We start from the raw sequence: 19,837 nt of genomic DNA, 5'->3' as shown, positions 1-19,837 counted from the left end.
TTTTATCAACTTTTTTGAAAGCAGGTTTACATGTTAGGTACTCATTGAATCTCACTCATTGCATATCCCTGAAGTCTCTGCCCCGATTCACAGATTACTTCTTAAAAGAATTCTGCTTCACTACACTTCATAGAATTATAGAATGGCCTTGGCTGGAAGCTACATTAAAGATCATCTTGTTCCACCCCCTCTGCCATGAGCAGAGACATCTCCCACTAGATCAGTTTGCTCAAAACCCATCCAGCCTGGCCTTGAGCAATTCCAGAGATGGGGCAACCACAACATCTCTGAGCAACCAGTTCCAGTGCCTCATCACCCTCACAGTAAAGAATCTCTTCCTAATACATCATCTAAACCTGCCCTCTTTTAACTGAAAGCCATTCCCTTTGTCCTATCACTACCTGCCCTTGTAAAAAGTCCCTCCCTGACTGTCTTGCAGACCCTCCCTTAGGTACAGGAAGGTGCTCTACGGTCCCCCTGAAACCTTCTCTTCTCCAGGCTGAACAATGCCAGCTGTCTCAGCCTGTCTGCACAGCAGAGGTGCTCCAGCCTCTGAGCATCTTCATGGCCTCCTCTGGATTCACTCCAGAAGATCCATGTCATTCTTCACATTGCCTCACGTTTAATTGGGCTATCTGATGGCATTCAGGTCATCTTTTTCTCCAGAGCAAACTATCTATACTAACAAATCACCAGTCTGGTCTGCCACTTTTCCTTACCTGTAAATGAATACTGTGTTGGACCTCCTGTGTAGACAGTCTCCTCTTCTGCTGGACACACACCTGCCTCTACCTCTGTTTCTGCAGCACTCTGTGAACCTTTTATCCACGCACAGATACTCTCCTTAGGATCAAAGTCACACTTTCCACAATGTGCTGTTTCCTCCATAGATAAAGGGCAAAGGACATTTGCCTTGCATTCTTCTTTTACCTAAGGAACACATACGAAAATATATTTCCCACATTTTCCTTTCTCTATAAATGCTTCCATTAGTCTTTCTCTATCTTTATACAACACAAAAACCATGCCACTACCTTGATTAGATTGATATTTCTAGCATATGTGAGACCCTTTCAGCCTTTGGCCTGTCTACTGTCTTTGATCACTGATGTTTCTATAATCCTTTCTAAAAGAAACAGATATTTTTTAGGGTCCCTGGATGAAAGCATCACAAATTTTAATTACTGGAAGCACAAATGGCTGGATTTGTTGAAAATAGAAGAGTCTAGACTCAATGACAACAGGATTTTATCCAAGAATTTGAACATTCTGTTCCTGTAAAAGCCGATATCCTGTGGCAAATCAGTAGCAAATTCCCAGCCCCTCACACAGCTTGCCAAGTACACAAGAGGGCTCTGTGCAAGTCCTTGGCAGCTTTTGAGGCTGAAAACTCTATCCATGGGCTATATAAATCACGTCTTCTGCCACATCACTACTAAACACAAGCTTTGCTGCAATAAAAGACCTCTGCAAACATAAAGATATAAGATTTAACCCATAAAGTACAATTCACAGAAATATACACTGAGCATCCACAACTTTCCATTAAAATTCATGAAATAATATTTTTGCCAAACCATAAGCTAGAGAGCAATAATTCTCATGAAATATAGGTTGCTGCAGAAAGAAATGTACTGCCAAATTTGCAACAAATATTTTTGCCCATTAGGTCATAAACTTCAGAAGGAAAACCAAGCAGATTATACCTAATGCTTCCTTAATTCACCTATTGAAATTAGTGTCTTAGCTGATTAGAAACTTCAGCTAATTTAACTTCCCAAATTTGGCACTTCCACAAAAAATTACGTTGTGATAGACATCCATAGAGGATGCAGGATATAGATGGATTGCATTCCCATGTAAAGTAGCTGCAGAATGTGTCAGGCTATCAGCCCTTTTGCTGTTAGTAAATCTATACATCTCAGAGAGCCAGCACTGCTATCTCTTTTCTACTGTGGGTAAGTGAAATACAAAGCACTTCCTTTGTTTATACTTTACACCTAAGGCAGGGATCTGGTGTGTTATCTACCCGAATTCATTAACCTGTTCTCAGCCATTTTTTCCCTTGCATGAGCTACTAATACAATGCATTGAGGAACTGCAGCTGACTCATCACAATGCCTGGATTTTCTCTAGGAGAAAATGATTCAGTCCCAAAATGAAATTACATGAAAACCTTGACATGAAAAGGCAAAGATGTAAGAAATATTTCTGTATTAACTTAGCAGAGGAACAACAAGGACATAGGAATACCCGGATATGGCAGGATGGGGTCTGTTTTACTTTTGTTATACGTTTGGTAAATTCCACAATATCTTTCTGATTTCCCTATTGTAGAATTCACAATATCCAATGTTCTTTTTTCTCCTCCACTTTCTCTCTCTCTTATCATAAATATAATTTTATAAAAATATTATACATATATATATATACACATATAATAACAATTGAGAACATTTTTACAGCATATGCATAACACCAAGATGTTAATTCTTGAAGATTTCTGTTGAATTCAACTTGAAGTTGCAGGCAAAATTGTCTCATGCTGATGCCTACAGTCACAGGGTGCTCTTGGAAAAGACCAAATTAGCCTTTATGGTGTTTAGTTTACTGTGACATTAAAATAGAATGAGAATAAACGATATAATTCCTAAGGTAGGAAAGGACCTATCCTAGTACTGCTGAAATTTATGCCAAAACGGCCACTGTTTTTCTGTAGGATCAGGATTAAGTCCATCAAGAAAATGTCAATTGCTTTATTTTTATTTTTGGGTTTTTTTGTGGATTTTTTTTAGGGGCTTGGGGAATCATGTCCTACTGCCTGCCCAAATTGAAATGTTATAGCATTTTTATACTTCAGAACTGGCCATCCAATTTTTAATTTCCACTTAATGAACATCATCAGAAAGAGCGGTCACAGAATGGAAACTGGCTATACATGTCAGTCTTGTTAGTATGCCAACTTTTAGCCACTGTACTAATCTGAAGTGCTGGGCAACACTTCACAGAGGCAGCTAATCATTATTAATTCCTTTAGAATTCATTGCAATAACATCAATCATGGCAAACTCATTCGGTATTAATATGGATGTAATGTGAAAATGAATAATGCACACAAGAGTTTTTATATTCCTATTTTAGAAAAATAGTTATGAACAGTGTATTTCTCTTTCCATCATCAAATCAGAGCTACCAAGAGATTTTCTATCAATTACCTTCATCATCATTCCAGCTGAAATCTTGTCAGAGCAAACATATTTCAAAGGATTATATCCAACTCCATTACAGCATTCTTCGCTCTTTGGAATAAGTTCAGTCTCACAGCATTTTACTGGCACTTGGTCATTCTTTCTAACATGTGCTAGGGACTCACCACTGGAACCTGAGCAGCATATGGTATCTGACTTATTCACGTACTCTTGCCCACAACAGAACATCCCTGAAATGAACAAACAAACAAACAAACAAAAAAAAGCTGAATATGAAATTTAAGTAAATAGATAAGAAAGGTGAAAGCTCACAATGCAATATATCTTGGCATAAACCCACCAGCAGCTGGAATTATGCAGATTTAGCTAAAGTGAGATTAAATTAAAACGCGAGGTGACTGAAGTAAGCATCCTGACTTCCAGACCTGCTGAAAACAATCAAGAATTAGAGAAATAAACAGGGTGCCCTACAATCAACGCTCACCACTCTTGAACTTTGTAAAGAACTTTGCTATGGAATACCACACCAATGTACTGCCCACAGCAGGCTGGAGATGGATTGTTGATGAAAATTTCCTGTAGAATGTAAATATTTTATATTTTAAAGTAGGGGTTCATGTTAGGTACCTAGAATGGAATGGGTCACTTGGAAAATACCCACAGTGAAGCTTCAGTCATCTTATACAGAGAATTATCACTCAAGAAGTTGATATCTATATATAATTTGCATTTCTACAATGGAATTGATAAGCTGCCAAACTTAATTCCACTATTTTTTTTCTGGTTTTAATAATTTCATTTTTAAAAGTAAAGCTCATCATAACCACTGCAATTTTCCACGTATTTACATGAAATACCAGTGTTGAACCCAACGCCATCTAAAGAAAGAGGTAAGTTTTAACTCAGAACCAAATACTACAAACTCCTCTATAACTGGCAATGAAATAAATGTTATTACTAATTGAACTTAAATGTTATTACTAATTGAACTAGAAAGATATCACACAAAAAACAGGGCTGTGATATACTCTTACATCTACAACATAGTTTGTGTTTGACGTCATTTCTGTCATACGTTGGCATTTAAAACACGTGCAAGAGTGGCCACTTTTTCACTGCTATTTATTGCAGCAAATCTCTCTTAGAAGTCATACATAATGAAAATTAATCTTTAAAGGTGTGATCCTGCTAAAGCATTCAGAACATTTCATTCCAGTCACTGGAATGGCTAAAAATGGTGATGCTACTTACATACTTTACTTTTTTTCAGGGCTGGCTCTATTCACAGCAATCAAACTGTGATCAGCTCTTCAAGAAGTAAAATATTTCCTCTTATTCACACCCTTTTTCCAAATTGTCCTAGGATTCTACCAATTTTAAAGAGAGAATTAATGCAGAAAATGACTCAATTCAATACTAATAAGCAACTCAGACAGCCCCATGGGACTTCTGACAGGCAAACTAAAATTTTGATAATGAACTGTTTTTCTATTGAAACAAACAAAGCTGTATTCTTTCACTGTGAACCTCATCTTTGTTTAACTGAATTAAATTTTTCAGCCAAGATTTCACTCACATAACAAGAAGTGACTCCCTTTCTAGTTTCTTTGGTAAACCATTACTTCTTTAATTATTATCAACCTTGTTCCAGTGTGATAAATTGCTAATTACTTAATACCCTAATCAGCGTTCATTCTTTGCACAGATAAACTGTGACAGCGCCATTAATTTAAATAGTAATTTCACTTAATGGCCAGAACGGCACACCAGATTTTTATGCAGCATTTTCTGAAGACTGCATCCATCACTGCAATATTCTGACATAAAGATGTCTGACGTGCACTAACTCACTTAGGGAGAGCAGATGTTGCAGAGCAGAGTTTGGTAGTAATTCCCAGAGTGCATCACTTCAGCATGAATGAGCTGCAAAGGCAGAGGTAGACAATCTTCTGAAACTGCATTGCATAGCCTCTGACCTTTCCTTAATTTATCACATGTAGCACTTGACTCCTGAACCTTGACACCTCAAATGTACAATTTTAAATATGCTCCAAGAAAAACAAAATAGGACCATGTAATATTGATGGATTGATTTGCCTTCTAAAAATTGCTTTATTCAATTGCCTAAGGATCCAGAAATTCCTATAAACCCTTGCTGAATTCAGTAAAACATCAAAATGTAAACTATTTGTTTGTAACTCAGCTGAAATGTGTGTGTCATATTTTATATATTTGTTTCATAGACACGTAATGCATTATAGCAAAAAGAAAATCCATGGGCTGGAAAAGACACTTCCTGTTAACACTGATTTCTGTCAACAACTATTTCATGTTTATCCCCAGAAACTGAAAAAAATTTATAAACCTAGCTGAGTGATGAATTACTAATTTAGTAAATCTGCAAACCCAATGCTTTCAAAAAGGGAAAAATGAGTATTAAAAGGCTTAGCCTTTGGAGCCAGAATAGAGAATCAACAAAATACAGAGCCAGTGTACATTGCAAACTACTCCAAAAATCCTTGGCTTACATGCGGGTATTGCAACTATTACAGATCAGGAGCCACAACAATACAAAGCATCATCTTTCATGAGTCTGGGATGTCAGTACAGTGGCATTAAAAGGAAAAAAAAAAAAAAAGAGAAAATCCAAGAGTGGTTTTAGCTGACATTATCCTTTATAGCCAGAAATAGAGAACTTTGGATAATCACACTGCTGCAGTGGGGCTCAGGATGTGCCTGCTCACCAATGCCAGCCTTTGCCAGTAGATGTCTCTATGGTCACCCCACTAAATAAGGCCAATGAGGGGCTGAAAAGAAAACCTAAGAAAAGAGAAATTAATAAATAAGGAGAAAAAAAGTAAAGTGGGATGGATGAAAAATCTCTTTTTGCAAGGTAGACTCTCTGAAAAAGGTATGTAATGGCATGTGAAAAAGTTCTATGATTCAAGCTCTTAAACCAACATTCAGCGCAAACCAGGATCTAGATTCAGCAAAAAGACACTGATTTTGAACTGGACATGCAACAAAATGAGATTGTGTACAGGGCTTGCACTTTTAGTGAACAAGTTTTTCTCTTATGTGTTTTTTGCAAGGACTTAAAGCTCTCAAACAAAAGCTTTAAATTGTCACTAGCTTTTTAGCTGTGGCATTCATTGCCAAGTGCAAAACAGTGCTTCAGAAGCAATTCAGCTTTTGCATAAAACCACCCCCGTTACCTCTTCTCCTTCCAGACAATGAGATCAGCCTTCCAATTACCATATTCTTGCAAAATTCTACTTATCCCCTTGCCAATGATAAGTAAATTATGTTTTTGTGTAAGAGCATTTTTTCCATTAGAATAATTACAATAATTAGGATAGGAAGCAGGTAGATTTTTATGCCTGGCTTGTGCATTTTCGTGATGTATTTAGCAAGGCTGAATTACTCCAAGAAATTAAGCAAAAACCAATTGAGCATGATCTATATGATATGATAAGAAACCACAATCTATTCTACACTTAATGCAAAAGAATATGATCTCTTTTCAACTGTGGTGCTAATTCATCTTTCAAACCTGTATTTTTGTTCAGCTGTGTGCTGGCCCACAGCATAAAGTCCTCACAGAAAACCCGTGAGCAATGAAAAAAGCCACTGTTTTCTTTTTCAATGGCCAAAAAAATGTCATCCCGACCCATTCTTGGGAAAAATAGTGTAAATGATTGAGCGCCATAGGCTAAACACATTTTTAAAAGAGAGATATAAAGGTTTTTTAAATATATCTATTTAAGGGAAAAAAACCTGTTAAGAATACATATATACTGAAATGAAGAACATAACTTTCATCCCAAGATACCTGTATTACACTCCTACACAACTCATCTGCCCAGAGAGAGCAGTAAAAACATAAACGCTACCCCAGCAGTTCTGTTCCAACAGCATCTGTTAATTCACTCCATTTATAAAATACATATTGACAAAGACAACTGAACTGGGACCAGAGAGATTTGATTTGGTGTGAGAAAGTCAATTCAATGTGATTTTGTTAAAGGGCTCCTGCAGGCAAATAAAAGAGTTTAAGTAATAAAGTACATAAAGAGATGTTTTATGAGCCAGCCCCGTCTTGTGGCAGCCGCACAATGCGGGGCTATGCAAGAGGGCCTTGCTCAGAGCTGGTATTGAGAGCATGCATGCTGTAGATCAAGCACAATTAGGGATCACAATGAGAGGCAGCTAAAATCATGCAAGCAGTGCTGCTCACAGCTCACACCGTGAGTCACCAGTGGAAGGGAAGGATAGCATGGAAACCACAGAAACCATGGCAATACTCATCCGATTACCTCATCCGGAAAGCCAGCAGCCAACGAGGGTGCTCCTACTACCAGAGCCACTGAAGGATCCAGGGAATACAAAAAATTAGCTGAAGACAGAGCTTATTTTTTGGAGATAGGAGGAGTTCAGCCTTCAGATCCAGACTCTCAGTTATATATTAAGATTCTTGGTTGTACAACTAAAAGGCTCAAACTGGCACACACCATCACTCAGCTTTGTACACCACGCATAACTGGGTACTAAACCTTCATTATTTAGGTATTTTGAAATCAGACTCCGTTTTCACACCACAATAGTTTCTGAAGTCTTTTTGTCAGGCTGAGAAAGCCTAAGGCTGATGGGATATAATTAAAGACACATGAAAATATCAGAATAGGTTTTCTAGTAATACCTCCAATGTCTGTCCTCAGATAGTCGCAAAATGTTTTATAAGGAAGTAGGGCTTGGATTGTACCTCTAAATGATTGAGTAATTTCCTATAATTTCCAAGAAATTAATGGGATACACCAGAGGAGCCAGTGAGCAGTGCTGGGGATTAATTTTTTGTTAATTTTAAACTACAGCAGGTTTAGCCCCATGTGAGGGATGGACACAAGAGAGTGACATAGACTACCAAGCAGACACCATTGCAATCTTCAGTTTCCAGGTGACTAACCCCACACTTCCAGAGCAAATGGAAAATCCCTGCACTGGGATACATGGTGGCACAAGGTGGTCAATCTAACCTCACTGAGGGCACCAGTCCTGTTTCCTGACTCGCACAAGGAAAGATCATTCACTCCTTTTGAACTGTCTGGTTTCTTCACCCCTGCAGCTTTTGGACAAAGGCAAAGAAGGTTACTGCAAGCTCAGCATTTTGGAGTGTAGCAAAATAGGTGACTAAAGTGCAACAACATTTTAACAAATTGGCACACACACTTGAGTGTGTCACTTCTGAAAGGCTGGTGTCACAAGAGATTTAGAAAGATGAAGAGCTTTTTTTCTTGAGGACTTATCACTTACCTGTGAGAGGTCTGTATGCAGTCCCTTCCTTTTCATCACCACAACAGACCGAGTCCATGCTTACGACCTTCCCACCACAGCACTGCTGATTGAAACTGTCATGCAGGGATCCACCACAGCAGATTTGATTGCCCGATGTGGAGTAAGGCATTCCCTGGCAACAGGAATCACCAATTCCAACTGAAACTCTGTTTTCCCCTTCATTAGGGCAGCATACTTCTCCTGTCAATATAAGGATACAATTAAAGATTTTATCCATTTATAGCCCTTGAAATTCCTGAGAGCCTTTCATTAGATAGCAACAAATCTGAATTCACACAGCTTCATGTACAGAACTCTCCATGTGAAAGCACAGAATCACTTGGTGTTTTAGAATGCTATAAAAGTATTATATTAATTTGTAATAATGATTAAAGAAATGTGCATTCATTAATTCAGGTCAGGACTATGTAAGATATCAAAAGACAAGCATGACGGAGACAAAGCTGAGAAGAACAATGAAAATAATGTCTGTGCATATGACAATTATACAAATAAAAACTTTTTGCAATTGCAGCTACACAGTAAAGAGAGCACACTCTTGCTGTGTTTAACAGAACCATCAGGCTACTTATTCTTTGCACAAAAATTTCTTGTCTCCTTCAAAATCATTCCAAACTTGTCTTGATGAATCAATTCACAATGCTTAAAGCATTTTTCATGTTTGAGTGTCGCTCAGGACTTCATCTCACAGAGAATTTAAGGATTAAACTCACTTTAAAAATTAAATACCACCATCACAATTGGTGGGCTTGGCTGCAACTTAAGCAAAATCATCAGCTTTTGCAGGAAAAGACTGTAGGATAAGACTGTCAATGAGACTGACACTGTAATGGTGGGATGGGGTGGACTGGAATAAACTGTGGGCTATGAACAAAGCACATACTGTTATAAAGGAGCTAGTGAATCCAATTGAGCTGATCCAGTGTTCTAATATTTTTATATTATTTTTCTGTGTTGCAGTGTTTTCTGTGGCTCAAATGTCATTTGGAAGGAGGAATGGTTTTGTTTTGCTATTGAAGATGGATAGTAGAGTTGAATAAAGTATTTTGATTCCTGAATGTTAATCAAAGAAATGTGTTTTGATTTTTAAAACTCATCTTTCTCATTTAATGCAATATCTCAAGCTCTTGTCTTATGAAAGGTTGGGAATTAAAAGACAGAGAGCTCCAAACTCAATGCAGCTTTTGTCAGAAATAACCATGCGCTGAGATTGTAACAGATGAGGGAGAACAGTGTTTTCCTTTCTCCCCACATTCCTTGCCAAAGAGGTGCCTGGGTGGTAGTAACATTATTTGTTCTGCCTCCCATCTTAGTTCTGGGATGGATGTTTGCACTTCTTTGTGCACTAGTGTTTCAGAAACTGAGATTCTGCCTTCCTAATTTGTAATCTTCATGCCTCCAGACCAGTATGCTTCAGCACATCACGAGCTATTGAGCTGGCCAAACAACATCTGGGAAATATGTATGCTTAGAGAGTTTCCTGTATAAATAACTTTATCAAATAAAGTCAATAATAACAAAAAAAAAAGATGAGAACAAATTTTTAGAGCATAATAGATAAAATCCATCTAGGTACTTCATCATATTTTCCTGCATTCCTCGGAAGCTAATTTAGCTGCTACACAGAGAAAGTATTAAAACACAGACTGTAGCTTACATCTATTGGAAATAAAACTATTTTTTTTAAAGAACTATTAGACATAAGACACAAAGGATCAGTAACCTTCTCATTAACCTCTCAAAATGGGTTCCATTCCAAGCTAGGCTTGAAAATGTTCTCCCTCTGAAAACTACTATGCAGTCTTACCAGTTAATTGTTATCCTTATCAAAGAATGACCCACATTAACATTTAGCTTGAGGTTATTAGCATATTTATAAAAATAAAAAAGAAAAAAGTGACCAACAGTGTTCATGTTGCTGCCCTTTGGACTATAGAAAAATAATGCAGCAAGTATACTTAGAAAATTTGTTTAAAATCATGTTTAAACATTCACTGTTTCATGCTTGTGGACTGCTGACTGAACAAGAACTACTTTCAGACATAAGACATTTTGTTCCACTGTGCTTTTCTTTCTTGATGTAAACAACATTAAGCTAGTTAACATAGACCACTGGATGGGGACAGAGGTCAGAGTATAATCTCTCCATTTCAGTACACTGAGATTAATGAGGTCAGCAAAATACACTTCTCTGGTTCTTCCATGTGATAGCACTTTTCTGATGACATCATGGAAGGCATTCTAATATTGTGATATATTAATTACTTTTCAAAAGATCAGAACTTGGGATGTGCTGAAGGTGTTGGCAAAATGTCAAGCATTTCTGAGCCTACAGAATGTGTGCCAGCTCGTGAGTAATGGAAGCATTTTAGCTCCTGACCTGACAATTGCCTACAAAGAGTTATATGTTCTGAACACTGGCCCCATGAAAGGGATCTCTCCTCCCCCTTGTCCTCCCTTTCCTGTCAACCATGACCCACCAACAAACTGGAAAACCAAACTCTGGATAGTAACTCAGAAGCACAGTTTTGGCAAACCTCCCAAATCATTCTGAGAATAAGAAAAGGATAAATTACCACCAAAGTTAGTGCACGTGGGAGGCATACTTTGATCTGTAACATTAGTAGAAGTAAAGAGTAGACAATGTAGAAACAAGTAGAAGTTACATCATCCAGAACATCAACACCAAAGGCTAACAATTGTTCTACAACAGAAACGGCTACAGAAAATCATGTGGGGTCAAGTCAAGCAGAGAACTAAACTTCACCACTAAATTGCCTGATGGTGTTCCTATTAAGGAGAACTGCCCTCCCCATTATGCAGCACTTACTGCAATTAAGTATAGTTTGGCACAAATTAGTTCTCTGGGAAATGACCCAATCATCAGGTTTCATCAATTAAGCCTTTCTTGTACCAACAGAGTGTACCGTGTTTAGAAGGCAAAGTGAGTGCAATTTCCTTTGCACTGAGCACAAGTCTCGAAGACATCTATATATATTGATAAATCTCACATTTATTGTTTTCATTCTCCTTGGTTTCACAAACACATCAACTTTGTTGTTTTGTTTCATTCAAGCAGTGGAAAGGAGTTGTCTCTTACCTACTAAAACTCTGGTGTAATAACCACCACAGCACTGATGTTTCGGCTGCACAGCATGTATCTGCCCACCACAGCAAACCCCTGGTGAATTAAGAATAAATGGAATGTACTTGTCCTCACAGCACCGGAAGCCAGGTTTATTGTCGTGCAGAATCCCATTACAACATACCTAGAAGTAGTAAAAAAAAAAGAAAAAGAAAAAAAAAAGATCAGTAAGAAGGCAGTATCTGTTAAACAGCACATAATGTGTTGTCTGGCAAAACAATGTATATGAAAACCTGTATCCTAGTACAGACACTAATAGGACTGCGGTCAAATACAATGTAACTTGGCTAAAATTCTGTGCCCTCCAGCATTATCAGACTTCAATAAACTACTGTGTATCTGACAGAATGATGCTATTCTATGGCCTTCAACCATACTGCACCTTAATAAAATAGTCCATTAATATGAATCATCTTCATATGCCTTGCAGGCTGTTTGAGTCTCTCAGTGTGGAGTAGATTGCAATGTGGATTTAGTCTGCAATCACCTGACCCTTTTTTTTTCTTCCCAATTCTTGTTTATTTTTTTTTCATTTATGATGAAACCCTTACAACTAAAGAAAAGTATTTCCCAATATGAGCTTTTGGGTTTTCTTTCACATAAAAATAAGTGGAATTATCTTCTTATAGCACATTATGACCATAGTTCTTCAGACAATGTGATCTCAAGAGAATAATATTTATATAAGGACTATTTTTTTCAGAATAAAATTTATATGGAAATGAATTTTGAAAAGGCCTTTTAACTGTGGACTTCTTTCTAGGTGCTGTCGAGAAAATTATATGCTTGAACAATCAAATATTTATTTGTATACTTACTCCTGTGTCAGTGGAGTGGCACACTGAATACCCAACAAATCATACAGCATAGTCAGTAGAATAACTATAAAAATGGTAAACTTGGATCCTACAGCCAGGGCAACTTATATCAGCTTCTTCCAGCTAGACATGATACGGAGTTGGCAGAAGAGCAGAGATGTTAGAGCAGAGTTCCTTCTTTGTTTTCTTTTGAAATGGACCTCTTCCACTACTGACTTTTACCATGTCCTAAATCAGGTTAGCTTAGCAACAAAGAAAGAAAGTGTTCCTCTGAAGGATCTTTTGTTTACCTAGGCCCTTTAACTATTACTTGAGAAAAAATCTTTTAGAAATGGATATTAATAGGCTCAGGGCATCTCTTTTGTATTATAATTATAAAGTTAATAAAAATGACGACAAACAAAAATGTTGATTTTCTGATATCGTAAATTATCTTTGACTTCAGAACGATGATGCTTTGTTTTGTTCACTTTTGAATGGCCATTATTCCATGACTCTTGGGAGTATTAGGTTAGGTTCTGAAGTTACAACTGACAATACATAAACAATAGGTAACCCGCAATTAATATCAGGTAGGACAGAGGAGGTTCCTGTTTCCTCATTATATTTTTAGGTTTTCTAACTTTATATGCTTTGAATTGTGACACTGTTTTCTGCTTTTCCAATGCACTTTCTCCTCCAGCATCTATTTTATACTACCAATGTAGCTGAATTTCATAATTTTCAGGAATTTTGGATCTCTGTCGGCACTATTATATTATTTTGCTGTCCACTTTGTCACTGGTAATATAACCCAATCTATGAATTTCCTTAACCTACTGTTCTTTCTTCCAGATCATTAGCTAAGATGTCAAATAAAACTCAGCTTTAGAACTCTTCTCTGCTTCCTAGCTTTTGGATATTTTGCAATGACTGGCATGCACTCCAGGCTGAGTTTTCTTAGTTTACAATTGGCTCCAAAGAAATCTGAAGGTTTACCTGGTCTCTCTGTATTTCCAAGTGGTTAAAAAGCATTCTTAAAAACACAAACCCAAGTCCTATTGGGCCACTTTGCTCAGAATAGGTCACCTTTAGCAAAGGTTCTTGACATTTGTAAAAATGCGCTCTGTCTTGTCCATTTTACTGCAACCTGAGCTTGAGACAGCAGCCAGAAATTCTGTACCTGCCTACATGAAAGGAGGTCAAACACATGTTCCTTGGGCATTCTTGGTTCCAATTTGTGCCTCTTGGGATTGTCTGGTGTCTCCCTCTGTGATCTGTCCGGCCCAATACCAACTCTTCTTTTCATGGATTTCATTTGTCATCCCATTCTTCATTCTTTTTACTGATGGCCACCACTCAAATTTCACCTGAACACAGTCTTTCCACCTTTCAGATAAAGAAAGGTGCACATCTTTGGCTTTATCCAGGCTCAAATGCTAGAGCAGCCATTTTACTTTCCATGAGACGCTTCCAGTTTTAAGAAATGCTACTTGCCTTTTGAATCCTCTGTAGAAAGGGCTGCTCTGCCTATTTCACACCAACACCAGGAGGGCCATTTTAGTACTAACCCTACAGCATTCAGTTTGAAACACTGCTTGTAAGATTGCAGCATTATTATTAATATTGATGTCTCTCCTTTTCCTCCTCAATTCCTGCACAAAATCCCCAGCTGTACAGCCAGATGTGTTACAAAAGTTTCAACAGCTACTTTCTCTTGTTGAAAATACATAAGATCCTCAGTATTTCTCAACAACCTGTGGACAGTTTCCTTAGAGGGGTCCAGTCAGTTCTAGAACATATTCAGACTCTCATCTGGCATTACCAACTGATACAGTCAGTGCTATTATTATGTAGTTTCATAACATCCTCTGCAGTCAGCTGTAAATTGTTAAAGAACACTTTTTTGGCAGTCCTCTAGAGATAGTCTCTATTTGCATCAACAGGCAGCCCAAGGATTCTGCATTATCAATCCATAAAAAACCCCAAAACCATTCAAGTAATGCTAAAATTGCATCACAGAAAAAGAAGAAAAGCAGATGGATTGAATGTTACAGTGGCAAAAGGTTATTATGAGCTCATCCTCTTACATCTAAATGCAACAGCCCCAACTAGGTGATGTTATCCTGTACATGGAAGAAGAAGCACTGGAGTGAACAAATACAGTGCCACCAGCATTTTAGGCAGGTTGGAGATCTCACTCTGTAAAGAGGGTTGAATGCTCAGCATACACTTGGTAACCAGAAAATCTTTACTATCTGTGGAGATGATACAAGATATTCATCCTTGGCTGTTACGGGAGCCCTTAAAAATATCAGCAACTTCACAAAGTAACTCACAAATCAATCCCCCACCCAAGCACACAGAGGGACTGTGATGCAGGAGCACAGGGACTGGGAAGGGTTGGGCACAAAGGAAAGCTTATTATGATGCCTGAGAAAGGCCCAGTCAGCCATGACACTAGCACAGAGTACTAGATATCAAATCTGGCAGGCAGGATTACACAATATTGTAACAATTTTTTAAAATACTCCAAACCTATCTAAGCAACTCTCTTTTAATTACAATTGTGTCATCCCTGATCCCTCTGCTTACTGAAGACTTTGCTGAAGGATATTATCTGGCCTTATGGACACATGCCAGTTGAGCTAAGACTGATTTACTCAAATAAACAGATGTGCTAGGCAGCCATGTTTATCCTTCTTGTCAAACGCTTGCTGCCAGGGCCACTTTGTGAAATAGCAATTCAAAAAACACTCTCAGGAATTCCTATTAGCTACAGGAGTTCATTAAAAATTTCTGCCTGTGGAGCAAACACCAGAGTAATGATTGACCCATCATGTTCTCATGTGAGAGGGAATATTTTAAATTAGCAAGGCTCATTCTTTTTTTTAACCTAAATTATCTCTGAATCTATACAGACACCCTTTTCAGCTAAGTATACTCACTCAGGCATTTCTTTTCTCAAACTGTTGTTCTCTTTTGGTAATTGATACAGACTTAGATCTAAAATCCATGAGCAGAAATTATTGTTATTCTCTTACAAATCACTATGTATTATCTTCCTAAAATGAGTTTCATTTCCTGTCTTTCAGGTGTGTTACAACAAGAAGTGTAATATTTTTAAGTGCTCTCTATGCCTGAAAGAACTTGAAAAGAATTTGCACAATATTGGTAACATTAATAGTAAATTTTGCATAAATATTGATGGGATACCCTTCACCAGTGTCAAGATGTGTTATGTTTCACTGCTGACAGCTTTTGAAGCTGGCTATCAAGCCACTGTTTTACTTCTCCTGTCCTTAAAAAAAGAGTCCTGCTGGTGTTTTTAATAAATGGCACATTAATTACAATAGTAAAGGGGTAAGCCTGTACTTCCTACTAATGTCAGTTTTGTTTGATTAGTTCATTAACTACAGATTTATACAGCTTGTTGCACTTGAAAATAAAAAGTGCTAAAGCTGTATTAACACCTTCAGTCAGGACCCTTTTAACCACTGATGCTCAGACTCACGATGCAAAGGAAGCAGAGATAATTAGCCCTTATGCCACTCCTTTAATTAAATTTTTACTCTGCCTGTCTCATTATTTTCAGAGTCCACCTCAGGATGTCAGTAAAAACAGATGCATTTCCTATTGATACTGAGATTATGCTACCTGATGGGTGAAACTCAGGCAACATTCCCTTGTTAATTGAAGTACCTCTGCAAACCTCATGGTCATGAGACTTCACATATGGGTAGAGTTATGGATCACATCTTACTGAAAACATCTAGAGAAAGACTGACAATTTTGGCAACTTGGGAATACTCAAGCAGCACAGTTTGTCACTGTAAAAGGTCCACAGGACATAGGGACCCTCCTGGCAGCAGACAAAATTCAACATCCGAGTGTATTCTCAGTTCTTCTGCAAAAATACGCACACAAAAATATTTCTAAGTTCTTTCTGTGCTCAAGGAATAAATCCATGCAAGTCTGATTAAACACCAAGGTAAGGATACTAGGAATAACAATGTGTTAGCTTTAGTTAAAATAACAAAGAATCCTAACATTGAAGCAGAAAACCGGATAACAACTAGAAAGAAGAGGTAGGGATCTGATGCAAAGATTATTTAGGATGGGACGAATGTTTGGTCTTCACTGGGCCTAATATCAGTGCATGTGCCCATGAATGTGCATGCACACATGTCCCTTGCAGTGGAAAGGTCACTTGCCCTTTTAGAGATTCCCAGGTGGCTCGGAGCAAGGTGGTTTATTTGCAGAGCACAGTCCCAAGCAGAGGCTCTAGCCTGGACCCCAAGTGCAGAGCACACACAGCAGTGCAGCCAGGCTGCTCACCACTGCCTTGCTCACAGAGCTGCACCACTTGGCTGGACTCAGCTCAGCCAGTGCTGGATGAAGAGTCCCACATCCCACTCTGCTGCACACTGACAATACACCCTGGTATTTCTTTTACTGGAGTGGATTAAATTTTGGAGATCTCTTATGTAGCTGAATCATAACAAATCCCTCTTTTTCTGCAGTGCCTTACAATAGCAAGCTGATGATGCCAAATGTAATCCATAAATCCATAAGGAAAGATTAATAAATAATCATAGACATATCTTGAAATAATTTTACATAAAAGGCCTGGTTTTCCATCACTTTATACTCATTATTTCAAGAAAACTGTAAGAGGGAAATTAGATCCAGATTTTGTCTTGTAAACAAGGTGCAATAAGTGACTCAAGCAAAAGTGAGAACTCCACAACCTATTTGTCTATTTATATAAAACTCCCTGCTTTTGCTGACCAGTCTATCATCAAAAAACTTGATTATTATTCTGGATCTGAAAATTACTAAAGCTGCTGAGCATTTAATTCTCAGTAGCATCTCTTCACATTTGGCAGTACAATGTATGGTGAATAGCTGAGGTTGGATTGGACTTTAAGCAACCTGGTCTAGTGGAAGGTGTGCCTGCCCATGGCAGGGGGTTGGAATGAGATGGTCTTTAAAATCCCTTCCAACCCAAACCATTCTGTGGTTCTATGAAGTGCTCCTGGCACTGGGATAAGAAGCTTTTGGAACAAGTGCACACTTGTCAGTGTTGCCTTTCGTTTCTGTCCAGCAGACTGTCAAATCCAAGGACCACAAACACTACCATAAAGCCTGAAGTAAATTCTATAAAAATATGAGGGAGGGCTGCCACTGTCTTATGTTGTCCCTATCACAGACTTGAGTTAAAAAGCACAAAAGGCACTAAGAGCTCTGTAAATCTCTCTTACAGACATTTTGGATGGCTAGTGAGATACATGTAGCAAACCAGACAAAGCACTGGGAGGGGAATTTTAATCAACTCACCCACAAAAATTACCCCCATGTCATTTATGTATGAGTGCTTCAGTTTCCTGTGGACTTTCCAGCCATTTATTATATATCCATTGCTTAACAAATAGCACCCACTCCTAACCACAGTCTTGGAGAATACAGACAGACCATTAGAACAACGTAATGCAAAATTAATTAGAAAAAATTAGAAAGCCAGGAAGCCATAAAAATAAATGAACACTTTCCAAGTTCAAAGTTACCATAAATGTATGAAGACTGAAAAAATAAAAATGAAGAGGAAAACTTCTAAAACTAATTTAATACAAATTTAATTCATGCACATGCCAAGATGTAGTAAAAGTGTACCATGCCAGAAACCCGAAATAAATAATTTTACCTTTTAGAAAAAAGGGCTGCCCATAATTCTCTTGCAAGATTTCAGAAATACTTATATTTAATATAGTAGTGCTTTCAAGGGAATTCAAAAGCTAAAGCCATGTTGGGTGGAATAATTTATATTTTTATTTAACTCCTCAAATAACTCACTCCCTTAATTACTGTCTTGTCTGACAGGGAATCTTGTGAATACATACTGTTTGCTTTAGTCACAGAACACGTGATGATGTCTTTGACAAATAGAGACACTATTTCATGACATTAAATCTTACTTTCAAACTAAGAGCTTTCTACCTCATTTGTCAATAAAAACCATTACAGACTCCTGCTATGCTATTGATCCCATTCCTAAACAGGAACTCATATGAAGATTAACCTGAAAATAGCCATAATTTAAAAATGCCTCTGACAAATCACAATAGATACCATTCAGAGTTGCTCATCATTGTCATGTAACAGTTACCCACTTGTAGCTGAATCTAGATATATTTTGTCTACTGATGAATCTGGCCATTAAACATTTAGCCAAGGAATAACTTAAGAGGGGGAAGAAAAAAAACCAGCAAACCATGTTAATAACCACCATTTGCCATGCAAGATTTGAGGAATAATTCCTCACACAGAGAGAAACTTTATAGATTTGCAAGCATTTTTCAAATTCTGCATACACCTGGAAATTTCCTGTGGCCTTTCAGTGGTTGAGTGCAATGACTTTACGCTAAAGGAGCCATTTGAACTACCACGTATTCACGGGGGTTGCCCTGTCCCAGATACAGAATCCAGCACTTTCCCTTGTTAAACTTCATAAGGTTGGTGGTTGCCCATCTCTTAATTTGTTGAGGTCTCTCTGCAGGGCCTCTCTGCCTTTGAAAGTGTCAAAAGCTCCTCCCAGTTTGGTGCCAACTGGCCCAAGTAAGATGCAAAAATACATACTGAGATCTATGTGTATCCACCATGTAATTTGTCACAATAGGACTGTGTTGGGGGACTCAAGAGGTGGCACTCCTCAAACTTCATTATCCATGGCTTGTATGGTTTACTTGGGAACACCTATACAGCCTGAATTCTTGGGATGAACATCTGCACATGAAGCAAAGCTTTCTGAAGGGAAGAAATTTCAGAAGTTTGATGTTGTGAAGTGGGGTGGTCCTTGTAGTGGTTGGGAAACTAAAGTCCCCATCCAGACCTGCAACATATTTGAAGGGATTTTGAAACACAGGTTCTGGCTTAGCTTCCTGTGCCAGGAATTCAATTTATGTGTGTTAAAATGGCTTCTACCCTTAAACCAGCATGTTATAAATGAAAACAATTTGAAGAGTCACTTCAACACCGCACCAAACCAAAATGTTAATGAACACATTCATAAATGCTTACCAATTCATTTCTCTTAGAAGGAAAAAAAAAGGTCAACAAACAAAGACTTAACAGAATCACTTGTCATCAGCTGACTCATGCACAGCTATCCTTGTAATAAGCTCAAATATCCATAGTTGATTTTAAAGAGCTTCAAGTTATCTATCAGAGTCTTGATTTTAAAGTATCAAAAGAAGCAGAACCCTCCACTTCCTTTTCTCTGATAACTAGAGGTTTGGTGTACACACCTCTTCCTAAAAATATTATTTTTCATCACA

General features: G+C 37.9%; 1 protein-coding gene across 1 annotated transcript in view; it reads right to left on the bottom strand.

Annotated features, from left to right (window-relative positions):
- The window catches only part of USH2A (usherin), a 371,949-nt gene that overhangs the window by 81,132 nt on the left and 270,980 nt on the right, over nt 1-19,837 (bottom strand). The window contains 5 exon segments of the mRNA XM_031059531.1: nt 720-930; nt 3,216-3,439; nt 8,520-8,741; nt 11,662-11,830; nt 13,712-13,892. Of these exon segments, the coding sequence (XP_030915391.1) occupies nt 720-930; nt 3,216-3,439; nt 8,520-8,741; nt 11,662-11,830; nt 13,712-13,892 (1,007 nt within the window).

The sequence above is a fragment of the Geospiza fortis genome, unplaced genomic scaffold, assembly GCF_000277835.1.
Source record: "Geospiza fortis unplaced genomic scaffold, GeoFor_1.0 scaffold41, whole genome shotgun sequence".
NCBI lineage: Eukaryota > Metazoa > Chordata > Aves > Passeriformes > Thraupidae > Geospiza > Geospiza fortis.
The sequence above is the reverse complement of the archived record's forward strand: the minus strand, read 5'-3'. Positions and strand labels throughout refer to the sequence as shown.